Below are 18,886 nucleotides of genomic sequence, written 5' to 3' on the forward strand. Positions count from 1 at the left end.
CGTCTGGACGGCGAAAACATATTAGCCCCACCCCTCTAGCCTTTAACTTCAGCCACGACCGCTAGACGCGTCATAACAACAACAACAATGACGGACTATTAATACTTGTTTGTAAGCAGCGCATGCTCCATGGCTTCTCTTCCGGTTTTAGTATATTGGTGTGGCAGCGTCACAGCACCACATACAGGCCTGGCATATGTACTACAGTGTTTTGGGTCGTTTCATTGAATCCGTGTGGACGCAGATATTTCTGGAAACGACACCTTGTTTACGGAGATTTTTTCCAAACGACATCGTATTGGGTGAGGACAGGCCCTAATTTAACAGGCTTTATTGTATTTAAGTCATTTCAGTCAACATGTGCGTTAGTTTCAGTTAAACTGTAGTGTAATCTATCATTATCTTTCTCATAATTTTCTAGTTCTGTGCTTTTTATCATTATATATGGGTCTTATTATATTATTCCATAATAACTGCTGTCTTGGCTCGTTCTGGTTTCTGCAGCCTACATTTTCTCACCTGAACCTACCTTTTTTTTCTCATCTCTCCCACCATCCTTCCTCACCTCCTCTTCCTCCTCCACATCATTGCAGGAGATAAAGAAAGAGGCAAAGAGGGATGCAGGACAGACAAGCATGATCAGATCTGACCTTTCCAATGGAAGGGCCAGCCCCGTGTCCGACCCCAGCGTACGACCAGGCAGGAAAGGTACTCGACTCACACACACACACACACACACACACACACACACACACACACACACACACACACACACAGTCACATACATTCATACATGCATGGTCATTAGGCAGATTTAAGTCTTCAGTCAACATAGATCCTATTAGTGTGAGAGAGGATTTGGGTCAAGCATTCCTCCACTACACACACAGGCTTTTTCTTTCAATTGTTTTTTAATAAATAAAAATATTTGGACAAAACTAGCACTCTGGGTAATTGTGATGTGATTTCTCGCTATTTTCAGAATTTTCACAAACCAAACAATCAATGGATTAACGGAGAAAATAATTAGCAGATTAATCCATAATAAAATAATCAGTAGTCGCTCCACCGCAACCAACTACAACAGTAAACTCCTGCTTTTACATTAATGCATAAGTAATAATAATTATATTATATATACTTATACTATAACAGTCACAAGTGAGATTTTTTACTATGTATATATTATATATATATATATATATACTATATTTTAATACTTAAAGTAAATTTTCCTGATTATACTTGCATACTCTTACCTAAGTAACATTTACAATAACTTACTTGTAATGGAGTATGTTTTTACTGTGTAGTATTACTACTTTTACTAAAGCAATGGATCTGAATACTTCCTCCACCACTGCATGTGCATGCATACACACCCTCACATGCGACACCTTGAAATTAAACACGAGGAGGAGCGACATCTTGTGGACGAAAGAAGAATCGCAGGGTTATGTCTTAATGCCCCAGCTGGTGTGGAATGAGTCAAGAGTAATGAGGAGGCTAATGAGTGTAAGACAAACAACTGCAAGGCCAGTGTGAACCATTTGGTGTCTTTGCCGGTTAGTGAGGCTGTCCTCTAATTGGAAGGTCAGAGGTCACTGTTTTCAGTCTCTAGCCGTGAGGGCTTTTAATAAGTCAGTGAACACCTGCTTGCTCACTGTAAGTCATGGATTATGGATGAGTGTGAGCTAATTATGTCACATGTAAGCCTAAAATATGTTTGTATGTACTCTTGACCTGTGGTGTGGTGTGTGTGTGTATGTTTGTGTGTGTGTTTATGTGTGTGTGCACTACAGGAGAGCAAATCCGTAAGCGGAGGTGTAAAGCGGCATTCAGCTATGTGCCTCAGCATGAAGATGAGCTAGGGCTGAAAATAGGAGACGTCATTGAGATCATAGCAGAGGTAAGACTGATTGCATTTTACTGGACTCATAATGAGTTTCATTATAAACCTATGAGAAATAAATTGGCATGAATCAGCCTCCAGAACACACAGACAGATGTCCTTTTAGCACGTTTGTCACTTGTTCAATAATGAGATATGTAGGTGAAAATTAGAGCACAAATATATGATTAGAGGCGTCAAGATGTGTTTGTTGTATTTAGAAATGGAGCCACTATGACTACTATGAGTTTGTCTACCAGAGAGCGCTGACAAGTCTTTATATCGGTCATAGTTCTTAAAAAAACGAACATAAAAGATATACAGCTGAAGTCATTCAGCCATTAATACATTGGTTGTACTGTTAGTCAACAGAAAATTAATCTGCAACTATTTTGACAACTGATTGATCATTTAAGTTGTTTTTGAAGCAAAATGGCACAACATTCACTGTTGCAGCTTCTCAGGTGTAACACATTTGTTGGTTTTCTAAAGCCACATTCAGTCTGCAGGCCAAAGTGACCCGAATCAGATTTTTTTGCTCATATGAGACAGAGTGAACAGTATAAAGCACATGGGATCTGATCTTTTCAGTTCTAATTTGATCCACTTTCATATGTGGTCCAAATCAGATACAGTTCTGGTTTCTTGCAGCGTGACCTCAGGGTGAACTGTCATATCAGAATTCATGTGACTTTTAAGTCACTCTAGATCTTTGATCGCTATGCAGGTCATTTCAGGGCCGTGACCTGTTTCCACGCTGGAATCTGATATGGGCCATGTTTAACAAGTACTGTGAACAGCCAGACAAAAAGATCTGAGAGTCAGATCTGAGCAATAAATCTGAATTCGGAGCACAGCCTAAATCTTCAGTTGTAATAAACTGAACAGCTTTGGGTTTTGGACTGTTTAGACCAGAGGAGGGGGAGTCACAGATTTGAGGGGTTGAGACTTGACTATCACTGATAAAAGACATTTTTTATTAGAAACTTTTGTCTAGATAATGAGAGAAGTTATGTTCTGTTTGAGTTTAAAATAATAAAGAAGATAAAGCTGAATAAAATAAAAGTTACAGTGCAGCTATGGTGCAGTATAAGTTATGAATGAATAGTGTCAAGTTTAGCTCTAAATATACAATAAGAATCAATTTAAAGAACTGAGAGTTGAAGCAAACCTCAAGTCTTCTGGGAGTTTGTTCCAGGTGTTTGCATAGAAACTGAATGCTGCTTCTCCTTATTTCATTTTGACTTTGGGGACTGTGAACACATCTGAGACCAGACCACCTGCTCATTGAGAAGCAATAGTAGTATTCTAAAGTCTTTGGCTCACAGGAAGTCATCTAGTGACAATGGAGAGTCATTGGGGTGTGAAGCTGTTTTATATGTGTAGGTATTTTCAGTTCATTGTGAACATCTATCTGTAAATCTTTGTGTGTGTTGTGTGTGTTCAGGTAGAGGAGGGCTGGTGGGAGGGATATCTAAATGGGAAGACTGGAATGTTTCCCTCCAATTTCACCAAAGAGATCCTGACGGAGTCGGACACACCCTCTCTAGACACCTCGCAGGAGGAGCTGCGCAGCAGCCGCACTAGTGAGTCTCAGCCAATCAGATGGGGGGAAGGCACCCACGTATAAAAAGAATTTAAAAAATAACTTGCTCTGGTTGTTGTATTAATCGCTTTTGATGTTTGGATTTGCATAAATATATTCTACTTAATCTACGTGTGCAGGAGTGCTGCAGCAAACTAATATGTACTGTCTATTCTTTGTGTGTGCGTGTGTGTGTGTGTGTGTGTGTGTGTGTGTGTGTGTGTGTGTGTGTGCGCGTGTGTGTGTGTGTGTGTGTGTGTGTGTGTGTGTGTGTGTGTGCAGGTAAGGACAGCCCAGGCAGTGAAAGTGATGGAGGGGACAGTCGTTCAGAAACGGGGTCAGGAGAAATCCAGCCCAAGAAGGTAATCAGCGACGCGCAGTACAGATGTAACTGACTGATGCTGCAGCATGTGAAGCACTCTGCCTCGTCTACATTCCTCTGAACACAAACTCATTCTGCACACACGCATATAACCTTTCAACGATGTGTCTGTCTGAGGACCATCGAAGAATTATCCTGCCAAAGACCGAACGGCTTGAATGACGGAGGACAGCAGATGTAGTCAGCTCGGATTCAAAGCGGCTTTAATGGCGTCTAAATACAAGTCTTTTTCTGTTGCATTGGGTCACATTTTACTCTTATCTATACATATATTGAGTTTTTTTCTTTAATTTTCAGATTCCACTCTGAAAGTAAAAATGTGCATACCATAAAAACAGGTGGGGGGAAACCCACCTCACATCACTTTCACAGTTTCAAGTGAAAGAAAATGGAAATTCAGTCTGATCAGGCGAAATCACAGCTTGTGTTCGTGCAGCTTGTGGTCTACGTTTGTGACACCCAACTGCATTTTCCCAAGGCTGCAAATGTGAACCGCTAACAGTGCTAAGGTCAGATAGAAGCTGTGTACTCGTGTGGAACATACAGACAGACAGTGGAGAAGTGAGAGTATTCTGCAGTAGCGGTGACTCTGGGTCCCATTTATATCCACTGAAACTGACAACAGCTGCTGGCCCGCACAAGCGAACAGTGGGATAGAGTTTGAGGCTTTAAAACCACAGATTTTTGTTGAAGTGTTCCTTTAAATGTTGCGTTAAATTTCAGCATTCATTGTGTGTCATTTCACCTCTTCAATGCACCCGTAGATCCGAGGGTTTGGCTTTGGTGACATCTTCAAAGACCAGCCAATCAAGCTTAGACCTCGCTCGATGGATGTGGAGTCAGAGATGGACAAGGTGAGACACACACACACACACACACACACACACACACACACACACACGGACCTGGATGCACTTACTTCATACATTTTTTGATGCTGTGATCATTGTATTGTGAGTGAGGGAAGGAAGTCCTCAGTCTTGGCTCCTCCCCTTCCTCTGTTTCAGTTGTACAGCACAGGAAGTGGTTTTAATGTTGACACACACAACAACAACACACACACACACACACACACGCAAACACACACACACACACGCACACACACACACACACACACACACACACACACACACACACACACACACACACATCCTACAAGGATTTGACTAGCAAAGCAGAAGTGAGAGCTCCACAGGGTAGAGAGAGGAGAGAGAGAGAGGGAGGGAGAGGAGGGGAGGTAATACAGCTTTTCACTGACGCTCACATATTCACACACACGGTCTCCTGCTGCTGCTGCCGGAGCTCCTTCCGTCCGTCTGTCGGTCTGTCTGTGTTTAACTGGAACCAGAGGAGAGGACGGTAGGGTCAAGTTCTCTCCATTTCTGCTCCTTCTTCTTTACTCTCTTTTCATTTTGATTTCTGTTTTCTTTCGCCCGTTTGATTTGTTTTATTTTCATCCTTTATCTTTTATGTTTCTTCTGCTCTTGTCCTCAGCAGCATTACAAGTGTTGCTGTGTAGTCTTAGTGCCATTTAGTTACTCAGAAGGTTTGGTGTTTGGTGGTGGTTTGGTGGAGTTAATGCGATAAAGCATAGAGAAAAGGAAGCTTTTGTCAAATGTTCTTACTTACTATAGTTTCTATAAAGAGTTCTATAACTATATAAGAGTATAAATTGTTCTTTTGATGGTCAAGATGCCATTTCAAAGGCTGTCTCTCCCTGCCAAGATTACGATTTTTGGGCAAACTAAATAGTTTTGTAATAAAAATACTCAAATGTATGGATGTGGAGTTAAAGGGCAACATGTTCTTCCTCTTAGTGGTTTCTGATGATGCCTATAATTGATGGGTTTTATTTGCAGAACCTTTCAAAAACCTGCCTTTAAAAGGACAGTTCAACCAAATTTTAAGGAGCGTAAACTGTAGATGAAAAGTTATGCAAATGAAACAAAGTATCTGTACAATCAGAAACCACTAGGAGGAGGTGAATGTGGGTTTTGGGGTTTTGTAATTTTGGTGAACTGAGCCTTTAAATTTGATGTTCTTGAGATAAAATATGTAGTGTTTAACCCCAAAACATTAGTCTTTTTGCAGGCTGAAACAGCTTTTGAAATCATATGTTTGCCATTAAGAAACAAACAAAAAATAATACAAATAAAAATGTTTCTATTTCTATTATTTTTTTCTTTATTTTGTAATCTATATATATAAAAAAACCTGCTTTCTGCTAGATGCATCAGTAAACCTAAAGTCTAACAATAGCCAACTGCACCAAATCTGATCAGCCAAACAACACTGAGCCTGAACCACAACACATGTAATGCTGCTTAATGTCCCCTGAGACAGTGCATATTAAACAGAGAGAAAAGCAAAGGATATGAGATTAAGGTCAAAAACATGGGCAATTAATCGGGTGAAGAACACAAAATTCTGTATTTAAGACAGCTTATAAAAACCTATATTGGTCAAAGCCTGCAGACGTGTGTTTGCTCTGAAGGATGTTTGTCAGCCTGTCCTGCTGAGTGGGAGGCTGTTATGTTGCTTTATGGTGAGACAAGTCTCTCTGCTCTCTAATGAGGCTCTGGAGGAGGTGACAGCAGAGAGTCTCCATCCTGGATGGGGGGGGAACGCTGAGTCATGTGAAGCCACGTCAACTTTATAATTCAACTGGAAGGTCATCCGCTTGTACATGGGTGCAGCTATGCTGTTGCATGCCGTGCTGCACAAATGCACGTAGTAGTGACTAAATGCTAGTTTAGGTATATTTTGTGGGGGGGGTTTAGCTGACTGATGTTTCAGGCCAGAAAAAGGGGAAGTTTTTAGTATTTTTTCGTTCCTTGTGGTGAGTCAAAGTCATTCAGCCTTAAGATCAGCAGAATCTTCAACGTAAAACAAAAGTCTACAGTAAATAAAGGTTAAGAGGGGAAGTTGCCCTCTAAGGCCGTGGTTTTCAATAAGGGGGGCATTGGGCCAAATATCTGGATGTTGGCAATGTCATTTTGAGTATGTATGTATATTTTGATACTAATACTTTTTTACCAAAGTAACATTTAGAATAACTTTTACTTGTAGTTTTTCTACACAAAGCTGCTCTTCTCCTGAAATGTAAGCTAGTGCTAACTCACTTTAAGCCAGGGCTAACTAGTTAAACTAAAAAAGGGAAAGACCGGAGTAACTTGGATCAGCTGACAGTCTAATATCCAACTGGTAATAGAAAAGGCCAGTATCAGCCTGGTACATCACCCTCTGTGCCATTTATCCCACAAAGTTCTTGATTTCCTAGTGGACCAATACCGTCAAATATATACTTGTTCAGTCTTTTTGGGAAGTTTTCAGCTTTTAGCCTAATGGAAACGGAAATGTTTGGTATCTAGTAGTTTTTTTTTGCTAATAATAGATAACAAGGTGATGGTACAAGGATTAATCTAGTGCCACAATCTGGTGAAAATGTCCAATTCTTATATTTACAACCAAATACCAGCTGTGCTTTGTGTTTAGTGCTAATTAGTGAATGTTCGCATGCTAAGAAGCTAAACTAAGATGGTGAATGTGGTAAACAGCGCACCTGCCAAATATCTGCAAGCTAACAATATCATTTTGAGTATGTATATTTTGATGCTACTATAAGACAATTTTTGAATGAATTGTAGTATTTGTACACTCTGGGTATTGCTACATTTACTTAAAGCCCCTATAAGGAACTTTTGTGGATTCTGGCGGCCCCTGTGGACAAAAGCGGTATTGTTTCCACTGCCTTGTTTCATTGATTTCAAGAGGAATCCAACCAGGGGGCAGGCATTAAGAATAACTATATAGAAACCAATCTTGTTGTTTACGTAGGTCATATAGAGGCATCAGTATTAAATCTACACTGTTTCATAACCAGTGTGTTTAATTAAAAGATCTGAGCACGTCTTCCACCGCTGATAGTATGCCATTGTTTGTTACAGGATGTTTGTTTCACGCTTTCTTTGTGAAACCTACAGCAGAGTGACTTAACCTAGACCATGTGAGAGTTACTCTTGTATGAATTTCCTGCCTCTGCTCACATTTTGATTCTGCGGCTGGAGATTTGGTTTACAGTGGCATGGCTTTAAAACAGCAAGATGCACAGTACAGTAAATGCAGCTTTAGGGTCATGTGAGGTTCCTTCAGCACCAAACACAATAGTTTTAGTTCTTCTTTTCTTTTTAAGCCAGTAGTGACATTTAAAAATGTCTGTCAGAGTCATCAAGAAACTCCTATAGGTCAGACCTTATTGCCTTTGAGAGGCCGAGAAACATGTGATACTTGGACATTAAAACCGCTGGGATGTTGCAATGATGTCTCCACGCTTGTGGCACCACATGGGTCTCATTATAGAGGGAAGGAGAGAAGGGGAAGGGTGCAGAGAGAGGAGTGAAGCTGGCGGGGGGGAGGAGTTTTGGTTGGGGCCCGAACAGAACAGAGCTGTGTGTGTGTTCAGGACAGACCGCGTCTTGTGAATGTGTGTATGTGTGTTTTCCTGTGGAAGAGCCACCCTGGTTCCACAAACACTGTCGAGGGATCCACTCCAGCCGGAAAACAACGGCTCCTTTTAACAGCCGACCCAACACACACGCTCATACACGGCACACACACACACACACACACACACACACACACACACACTCATACACAGCACACAAACTGATACACACCTCATCATCAAGTCAGGCCGGTGGTTTTTGTGCTAAATCCGATTTCATCCTGTCTAATTAGCTGGTTACATTGGAGCTGTGGTACAGTGCCGTTCACTGGGGAAAAGTGATTATTTTTATTTCATTGTTGTTTATTTCTGTCTTTTATTATTAATTATTTTTACCCTTTTTTTTTGACCACACATGCTAACATTAGCATTTAGCTCATTGGCCGCTCTGTGTAGCAGCTAACGTGCAGGCTTGGGGAGTAATGGATTACATATAACTAATTAGTAAGATTAGTAACTAATTACATTGTTCTGTTGTCTTACAGAATACACTCGCATTTATACTTCTTATTGACATTTCTTTGATCTAGTTTGTATTTACATTTCAGGTGTTGAGGTAATCCAAAAGTAACAGAAACTTATTACTTTAACATTGTGATACTTAGATTAGGTTACTGACTATATTTTTAAATAGGAAATTAGTATTTGTATTGGATTCCTTTTTTAAAGTAACCCTGCTAACATGGCTAACATGTCTTGCTCTTTATTTATTTTTAATAGTTATGATTTTGTGTGTATCATACAGGAAGACTAGCAACCACTTTGTAGAGACTAATTCAAAATAAGAGAAATTATGAATAAAAAAATAAGGTAGTGGAATGATAATTAACACACGGTACTTATTAAATGTTCGTAAATGTTACTGACATCAACATATAGCAATATAATGGTTCATACATGCATAGATTGATAATATAAAGGGAGGAATCCATTGCAGAAGATATACAGATATCAGTTTCTATGCTGTTAGAGAGTAAATGTGGGGCTCTGCTTGTCGCTATCACACCAATAAATCAAACCAGGTCGCAATATTCTCTAGAGAGGTTGCTGAAAGTCACGATGGTATGCACAGGAAGCCCAAACTGAGTCAGAGCAGTTACCGCACCGCTTATTACAAAACAATCATCTCTTCTGTAGATGTAAGTGCATCTGAGGATTTTACGACGTATCCGAAACTAAAGGTTTTCCTCCATCTGTCCTTCACTCAGGCCAACGAAAGCAAAGCCGCTGAAACCATGAAGACTGAACCCGACAGCAAAGCCAAAGGTGAGAAGTTACTGCTTCACTGTTATGCAAACACAACAATATAAATGACATACGTTTCATAAGCAGACTGATTAACAGTTTTGATATTTACCAAAAGCAAACCATAAATCCAACATTACTGTCTACCATTTTCCAAAGCCTGCCATACTGTTTAGATCACTTCCTACCTATCATTCATTATTATCATTGTTGTCACAGTATTGTAAATTAGTTGCGACAAGCCACTGCTAGTGGAAAGATCCAGACATCCATGTGGCAAAAAGAATTACATTAACAAGCTGTTGAAGAAAAAAAAGACATCAAATAATAATAAAATGTGAATTTTGTGAGAAGGATGATGTGAATTTCAGTTTTTTCTGTACATGATTCACAGTTAAAGAGCAAAAACATGCGAAACATCACACATTGTATTAGAGCAGGAAATGATATAGTGATCTTATAGATTTCCTTTTTATATTTATTCTACACATAAATTGTTAACCAATGCATGAAACTCTTACAATCCCAAATTCTGTATTTTATAACTGAATTCACAATTATTAGTTTTCATTATTCACTGATTTTTTTATTTCAAACAAGAATGAGAAAGATGAGACTATATAAACGATCCCACGCTGGGGAAATTTACTTGTTACAGCAGTTCCAGATATAACATAGCAGATAAGAAAAAAATAAATACACATTAAATAACAAAATAAAAAATTTAAATACAAGAAAAAAATAGAATTAGGGTTGTAGGGTTGTGTGTATATATAAATACACATATAGGAATATATAGGAACCTTATATTTTAAATATATAAGTAAAAAAAACTGGTTTTATAACTATTTTTAACACAAGCAATTAACTGCTTTTTGTTTTTCAGTTAATCTACAAATTAATTTCTTCCATCTTTTCTCTACTTTTCCATTACTGGAAAGTTTTCTAAGCTGTCCTCGACAAGACAAGATGACTGTGTACTGTAAACTATGGTGGAAGCAGGAAACACAAGAACTTTTGACGGCAGGGGGACATCAAATCTGTTTAAGATAATCTGCTTTTTTCTAAATTAGCGAGGTATTTTACAGTGAAAATTTGGAAACATCAGGTACCTCTCTCCCAGGCAGTCACACATTGCAGTTTGTAACTGTCTTGAATTCAATTGGCAGGGCGGGAACAATGTAAAGTCCTCTTTCCATATGAAGCACAAAATGAAGATGAGCTGTCAGTCAAAGAGGGGGATATCGTCAATATCATCACCAAGGTAAGTCTGTATGTGGGTGTGTCTGCTTTGATTCTTGTTTGCCTCATTTGGTTTGTTTGATTTGTTTGTGCAGGTGGTGAAAGCTCCATTTGCATCCAGGCGCACACTAAATACACTTAGCATGCATTTAAGTGGTCACACTCTGCTGTCTCTTGTGTAGGACTGTGCCGATGCAGGCTGGTGGATGGGGGAGATCGGAGGAAGGCAAGGTGTTTTCCCAGACAACTTTGTCAAGCTGCTAGAAGTGGAGAAAGAGGTGATTTTGGCGCACATGCAAAAGTTGTCTGTTTACCGCGATGTCAAAAGCCATGAAAGTCTCAAAGACATGATACATTCTCAAAGTGTTTTTGTAATGTTTCTGTTTCTGTGTGTGTCTCCAGAGACCAAAGAAACCGCCTCCTCCCAGCGCACCGTCAGCTAAGCACACCACAGGTACAGTAACACCTCATCTTTTTCCTTCCTCTCTTGTATTTTTATGTTCTGAGAGAGAACGGAAGAGATGGATACAAACCAAAAACACCTGTAACCTCTGACCTGTAGAGAAAAAGTCGGAGTTCAGGAAGGTTCCTCCTGAGCGACCTGAACATCTGCCACAGAGAGACCAGGATCGAGGTACAGTCTAGGCCACTTTGGCCCTGCTCAGCCTGCCTTCAGCCTGCAGCTTCTGCAGCTTCTTACAACTTTCCACTGATTTGTTCAGCTGGCAACGGACAGATCACTTACTAACATGTTTAATATTACTAATCGTTTGCTGGACGGCTTTACAGCAGAGAGAGATTCGGTGTCAGTGTGACACAGGACAAGGCGCTGTTTGTCACCTGTAAACGGAGCCAAACGAGGTTTCCGCTGAGGGTAGAGCAGTAGAACAATTACTTGCAGCGTGTTTGTCCTCCTTTGTAAAGCAGGGAAACAAAGCTCTGATAACAAAAGTGTCAACATCGTTCTGTATGCAACAGGAAGCTTTGGGCACTGTGGTTTTGATGACAAATACTGGTACCAACTGGTGTGAAACGCAAGCTTCCAATCATCTCTGCAATCATCTCATTAAATCCTATTCATACAAGACAAATATAATTAACTTGACAAAGATATTTTTAATGTAATCCAGGAGTAGCTCACTTTTCAGGGTTTTACTAAGCAGTGCTGAGAGAGATACTCAGATCTAGAGCCCTGCAAGGGACTGTTTTCTTTATCACGCTCCCGCCTGCTCCCGCTGGATTTCTGACTGTTACCGCCTGCTCCCGTTATGTGTGTCCTCTCCCGTTCGCACCTGCAATCGTTCTGACCATTCATGGCTGCACAATTAAGATTCTGCGCCTTCTCCTGTCCTGCAGGGAAAAGAAAAGGCACTATTTTACTGTGTCAGTGTCAGAGTTGCCTTGCTTTGCTTTAATCTTCTCTTCAGCTTCATTTGTACACTCTGTCTCCATCCTTCTAGCTAGCTAAATCCCGGGAGCCGTGGTTTATTTTTTGACCACCCGCTCCTGTGAGATTTGTGTTTCCCAATTCAGTCCTCCACTCAGATGCTATGGTTGAGTTGAAGCGCCAATACAGCAATGTAAAAATACCCGACTACAAGCAAAAGTGCATTGCAAAGTTTACTTACAGTAAGTAAAAGTGCATACGTATTATCAGCTAAACGCACTGATAAATCATCATATATGACATTTTTAGATTGTTAATATAAATGCATCAACGCATAAGTAGCGTTTTACTGTTGTAGCTAGTTTTAACTACTGTATATGAAGTAGGGTTGTTTCATCCAGTGGTTCCTTACTGAGGTGTGGGCCCCCTCTAAATGGTCACAAGATAAATCTGAGGGTTTGTGAGATAATTAATGGAGGAAACAAGATTATATATAATTTGTTTCTTTTTTTTATTTGCTTTTTGTGAAATATTAAATATATATGACCTCTTTTGGCCTCAATCACTTATTTAAATGAAACCTATGGAGAAGTAACTCTTTGGTAGAACTTACAGACACAACATCTGAGATTTTTCCCTCTACTAAATTGTAGTGTATGTTTAAAGCAGCATAAATGGAAACACTCAAGTAAAGTACAAATACTTCAGTACAGTTATGTACTATGTGTATATATATATATATATATAAATATACTACAGTCCTACGATGCAAGCAGTAAAATGGCTTACACACAAGAATCCTCCCCCAATAAATATTTGGTCTTATTTTATTTTAAATAAGTGTTAAGTAGTACGGGTTTACAGAAGTGTAGTGTTTTCTTGCAATATTACATAAATGGTTTTATTGCCTTTAAGACGACCTTCATAGAATAAATAAAAAAAAAACACAATTTCTGTTTTCACCCCTCCGTAAGATTAAATCTCATAAACCAAACACAATCAATACATAACAATACTTACAGTTCCTCTTAATCTCTAATCCCTCTTTATTCTTTGTAGCCCTCCTTTTTTTTCCTTCTTGTTTTGTTTTTCTCTCCCATTCCAGCAGCCTTGGGCGACTCCAGACCTTTCTTCTTCTTCCTGTTTTTATTCTGTAACAACCTTATTTGGCTTCGTCAGTTCTCCTGGGTCAGATTTAGTTCCTTTTTGCTGCTGCAGCTCCTCCCTCCATCACTGTACTCCTACTTTGCCCTCACCTTATTATGCATGTGTGTGTGTTTTGTTTTATTTTTTATGTTTTTTGAGTTATTTTTGAACATCTGTATGTTTGTATGATTTTGTGCATGTAGGTGACGAGGTGAAGGTTGGAGACATCCCCAAGCCCTCCCTCCCATCTATCCTTCCCAAGAAACCCCTCCCCCCAAAGTCAAGCTCCTCCTCTTCCTCCCAACCCCCGCGGCGTCCTGAGAGACCGCCCAATCTAGCGTCAGTACATACACACATACGCTCTTACGAAAAGCAATCCCATATATCCCTGAGCGTACACAGCCTAATGTTGTTGTATGGTTTACCTGCTCAGGTGTGAAAGCCCCAAGTCTGAGGGCGGGGCTTCGACACCAGATTCTGCCCCTGACAGGTCACATGACACCGGTGAGTCTGACTGACAGGATCATCGACCAATGAGATCCAGATATGGTGCCTCAGTGACTGTCAGAGCACTCTCTCTTTGTCTCTGTACACACACACGATACTTTACCAGCTGATAATCACGTGTTTTTGTGTTTTTGCCCAGATGTGGACCTGGACGCCGTGGTGTTGTCAACAGAGAAATTGAGTCATCCAACGGCGTCACGGCCACGGGTCACAGACCGCCGGCCTCGCTCACAGATCATCACACCAGTGAGTGTGTTTGTAGTCAGCTGATCATGAAGGACGTTTTTCTGAATCTAGAGAGGTTTTGATTCTGTGTCCCTCTTTCATACAAAAAGATTAAATATACTATTACAATATTCAGACTAAAGACCATCACAATCATTTTTCAACACGTTTCTGTCCGTCTGTCTGTCTTGCAGTCTATGCTGTCCAGTATTAATCTGGACTCCCCTGCAGTGGAGGACAGGAAGGACAAGGACAGAGGGAAGGAGGAGCCGGAGACTGTCTCCAGATCTGTAGAAGTTTCCCTGAGAAAAGGAGTTCCCACCGTCTCTGTAAGACCACCTTCAGTGCACCTCCTCATACTATTTATTTCATCCAGCAGAGGGCACCATAACACAGATTTATATGTTTAAAACTGTATCTCTATGTTTTTGTTCCTCATAAACACTTTACCACAGTACAGTTTGTTGACAGATGACACAATGACACATAACCAATATTGTTAACTATAGTAAAGTTAAGTTCATATTTAATTTCTAAATAAGAATAAAAAATCACAGAGGAGGTATCAATAAGTAGGAAATGCAGTATCTTGATTTGTGTTTCCATTTGCCCTCAGGCACCTGACAATAAAGCACCACTGCCTGCCAAGCCCTCTGTCCTGACCCCACCAAACTCCAGCCATCGCCCTGCCTCCCCGTCTTCCTCCTCGGGTCTGACCCCCTCCCCTGAGCTCCGGCATTCACCTCTGACCCCTCTGACCCTTGAGGAACTCAGGAACCAGCTGAGAGACCTGAGGGCCTCCGTAGAACTGCTGAAGAGCCAGCACAGGTATGTCACACATCTAGATGTGTGCTTGGATGTGTGTTTGGGTGTGTGTGTGTGTGTGTGTGTGTACAATCCTATGTGTATCAGAGTCATGAAGCTGATGTGTTTGTGTATTTTGCTGTATTTCAGGCAGGAGATGAAGCAGTTGTCCAACGCGCTGGATGACGAGAAGAAGATTCGTCTTAGTTTACAGGTGAGACTCATAAAGGATACATTTACACATTATATTGTTCATTATACGCACTAGCGAGTGATATACTATGTAGTTGAAAGTATGTGGACATCCGAAGGAAGTCCATAAAGAATTGTTGTGGGTACAGCTGTTAAATAAATAAATGCAATATGTCTGTCTTTGTTTGACAGATGGAAGTAGAGCACATAAAGAAGAGCCTGTCGAAATGAAGTCCTCTTTATCGGCGTACTCTGATCACCACATCGGAGCCCAGCATTTTGAAAACATTGTCACTGTTGGCCGAGACACTTCAGCCAAAACAAAGTTTGTGCCAAATGATCATCACGATCAACATCAGCAACAATACAGTACCATGGAATCAGCCACCTTCCCTCCCCGACGCCGCCTTATCCTGTGTTTACTTCTTTATTCTTCTTTTAAAGAGGCTTCTCTGTTAAGTTTACTGCTATCTTGTCGAAGCTTGCTGTGCCACTGGTACTGACTAACCCGCGGCCTGATGCTGTGTGCTGCCACGGCTACAGAACAACAGAGCCGCGGCTGCCGTGGTGACCTCACCGGTACTTTTTGTTTCTAAGTGTGAAGGAAACTTGGAACTCGACCTTCGTAGCCCGGTTGGTTCAGATGACCTATGTACAGTTCTGTGCCCACTCTGCGGCCTTCGCCTCTTATCTTGTGTGTGTGAGAGCGTGTTCTTATTTTCCATCCATGTGAGGACTGGAGTTTTAGACCTTCATATAAGGACATTTTTGTAAAGTGAGGTTGTTTTGGCCGGTCCTGACTTCTTCATCGGGCTAGATTAAGGTTAGAATAAAAGGCTATACTTTGAGGCACATTATTAGCATTAGGGTTACATTGACACTCTGAGCTCGATGTTTCTATGGTACACTGCAGGCGGGTGATTTTGAAGCATCAGCCATTAACAGCACTGGCATTTGGACCTATATCCCTATCCCCTTTTTTTTTCTTAATGTCATAACTTTTTCAATTTGCAGTCAAATATTCCACCTGTTGGGAGGTTAAAATTACAACACAAGCACATCAGTTTAATGAAATCTTACCAACATGACAAGTGATACTGGAGGTGCTATTTAAAGGAATAGTTAGATATTTTCAAAAATATGCTTATTCGCTTTTTTTCAGGAGTTAGATGACAAAATCGATAACATTTGCATGCTGGTACATCAGATATGAAGCTATAGCCAGTGGCCAATTAGCTTAGCTTAGTATTAAGACTGGAAATCGGGGGAAACCGCTAATCTGGCTCTGTCCAAAGGTAACTAAATGCCTACCAGCACCTTTAAACCTCACTAATTATATCTTATTTGTTTTATTCATAGAAAAATGTCAATATGTGGTTTAACAATGACAACAAGACTTTAGAAAGTCACTTTATAGGTGATTGTAGATCCAATTTTGGCTGTAGCATCATACTTATCATTAGATTGGTATACATCTTCTCATCTAACTCTGTGCAAGAAAGCCGGAAAGCATATATCCCACAATGGAAAACTATTCCTTTGACAAAATCCAAAACTGCCCTGTGATATTTGGCTGCTAATGAAAAGTTTATGCAAAGAAAATTACATGTCACTGCATGAACACACTTACCTATCATATTTATCAAGTCAAAAGTATTGCCTTCTGGACATAAATTAATTATTTTAACCTTTTTTGCTTTTGCACTCTTGCCACGATTCAGAAACCTCAAGAAACAGCTGTGCTGGTCGCATCACACCCCACAAAAATCAAAATCTGTGCATCTGATGTTTCTGGTGCTCTTTTGGCAGCAGATGAAGGGTAAAATTAAGGACAGGGTTTGAGGAATGTAGTCAATAAAAGGACCTCATAGGTAAAGGAAGACAAAATGTGTGTGTGTGTGTGTGTGTGTGTGTGTGTGTGTGTGTGTGTGTGTGTGTGCATGTATGTGTGGTAGCATGTACGGCTATTTGCCTCCCTTCCTTATATGTGCACAGAATCTATGGCAACCCGTCACTGTGGCCTTCCTGTTTTTGACTCCAAATCTTTCTTTCTTTCTTTCTTTCTTTCGTATGACAACGAGAAAACTGCTACAACTGAGGCTACAAGTTGTTTTCTTGACTTGGTCCTTTCTCTCCAGGATAGTGATAAATATATATACTTTTATATTTCAGTGTAATAAAGATGCTATTATGTACTGTACGTGTGCATATTTTGTTTTTTAAAAAACATGTTTTAATTGTCTGCTGGTAAAATTGTGTCTGTGTGTGATATATATAGTCCTGTATTAAGGAGCATTTTGTTCCATTCTGTTGCTCTTCACACTGTTTATTCAAACAGTTGGTGCACAATGCTTGGATAACTTTTATAGAGCAGCATCATGTGTGTGTGACAGATAGGTCATAGGTCACTGATTTCTGAGTGAATAGTAGGAGAAGTGAAAGTAACAGATTCAGACTTAACGGCTACCGAAACCACTGTCAACCACATGATGTGTAACAAGTCAGTCAACTTCACTTTTGCAGTATACAATCATTTTTAGATTTTTATCAGTTTAATTTTATTTTAAAAAGCCTTCAAATTTAACATTTTCACAACTGTATAAAATGCAAAGGTGTAGAATAACGTGAGCTTATCTTGAATCGTGCGGTGTGAACAAGCGTAATGAACACTTGTCTTGAACCAGGACTGAAAAAGAGACGGTAAGACTATCAGCCAGAGCACAATTGAGAAGACTTAAAGGACCAGTGTGAAGGATTTAGATGCATCTAGTGGTGAGGTTGAAGATTGCAACCAACAGTAGACCCCTCCCCTCACCCTCCTGTTCCAGGTGTGTAGGAGGATGGCTACAACAAATGTGAAAGACCCTATCCAGAGCCAGCATTAAGTTTGTTCATTCTGCGCTACTGTAGAAACATGGTGGTTCAACATGGTAAAAATGTCTCATTCTAAAATAAAACATATGAATATTATATTCCATTTCTGCCAATAGATCCACCTAAATATTACACACTGGATCTATAAGTGAAAAAAGGGGTACTCCAGGGATACTCCAGTCTGGGTTTTCATGACAAATCCTTATTTATGTGTGAAGCAGCCAACAGCTGGATACCCTCAGGGAAAAGTTGGAATACTGACAAATATCTCCACGTTACTTCCTATCTATGTGAAAGTTCGAATCACTACAGGGCATCAGATTGAGGCTGTCATAGTTCTTAGTTGAGGTTTTAAATCACACACTTCCACTTGAACTTCTCCTTTAGTGTTGCCATTTACTGAGGCCGTGTGATGATAGTGGGTGACTGTAGAGAATATACAGCATATGAAACACCAGCAATTAATAATAGGCCTTCACACATGTATGGAAGAAATTATGTCCTTTATATCCTAATAAAAATATAGTATTCAACTCCACATTTAGGTTACAAGCACACCAAGTTTTAATTGGTAACACCTACACAGTCACACAGCTATTTGCCTCACCATTGACGGGCATGATGGTAGTTAATTCAGCAATTATCTGCATCCAGTTCCACAAATTCACTTATGCATTGATTTTATAACTGATAACATTTTTAAAAGCAATTTAGAGGCATTCAAAAGCTTACAACATCCTTTTTAACCTAAATTAGCAACTTTTCTTTCTTCAACTTTATTTAGATCATTAAGATTATTTGTTACTTTTCTTGTATGCACACAATGGACAGCACACAAACAAAATCAGGCAACTAAAGTCTCAGAACCAAATGATCTAATATTTACTTTTCTTTGCATGCAC

At 40.0% G+C, this 18,886-nt stretch overlaps 1 protein-coding gene across 3 annotated transcripts in view; it reads left to right on the plus strand.

The window, feature by feature from the left end:
- Positions 1 to 17,310, plus strand: part of sh3kbp1 (SH3-domain kinase binding protein 1) — a 31,993-nt gene extending 14,683 nt beyond the window's left edge. Inside the window, exons 3-19 of one of the 3 annotated variants that reach the window (XM_051410679.1) lie at positions 594 to 708; positions 1,803 to 1,909; positions 3,339 to 3,477; positions 3,759 to 3,838; positions 4,623 to 4,712; positions 9,571 to 9,628; positions 10,777 to 10,871; positions 11,032 to 11,127; positions 11,252 to 11,303; positions 11,412 to 11,483; positions 13,586 to 13,721; positions 13,816 to 13,886; positions 14,029 to 14,135; positions 14,309 to 14,443; positions 14,731 to 14,942; positions 15,069 to 15,132; positions 15,303 to 17,310. In XM_051410679.1, the coding sequence (XP_051266639.1) occupies positions 594 to 708; positions 1,803 to 1,909; positions 3,339 to 3,477; positions 3,759 to 3,838; positions 4,623 to 4,712; positions 9,571 to 9,628; positions 10,777 to 10,871; positions 11,032 to 11,127; positions 11,252 to 11,303; positions 11,412 to 11,483; positions 13,586 to 13,721; positions 13,816 to 13,886; positions 14,029 to 14,135; positions 14,309 to 14,443; positions 14,731 to 14,942; positions 15,069 to 15,132; positions 15,303 to 15,341 (1,668 nt within the window). In that variant the 3' untranslated portion in view covers positions 15,342 to 17,310. The remainder of the gene's footprint in view (positions 1 to 593; positions 709 to 1,802; positions 1,910 to 3,338; positions 3,478 to 3,758; positions 3,839 to 4,622; positions 4,713 to 9,570; positions 9,629 to 10,776; positions 10,872 to 11,031; positions 11,128 to 11,251; positions 11,304 to 11,411; positions 11,484 to 13,585; positions 13,722 to 13,815; positions 13,887 to 14,028; positions 14,136 to 14,308; positions 14,444 to 14,730; positions 14,943 to 15,068; positions 15,133 to 15,302) is intronic. The other 2 variants (XM_051410680.1, XM_051410681.1) reach the window with 2 other exon arrangements.
- The last annotated feature ends 1,576 nt before the right edge of the window (positions 17,311 to 18,886 follow it).

This window comes from Dicentrarchus labrax, unplaced genomic scaffold (assembly GCF_905237075.1).
Source record: "Dicentrarchus labrax unplaced genomic scaffold, dlabrax2021, whole genome shotgun sequence".
Taxonomy (NCBI): Eukaryota; Metazoa; Chordata; class Actinopteri; family Moronidae; genus Dicentrarchus; species Dicentrarchus labrax.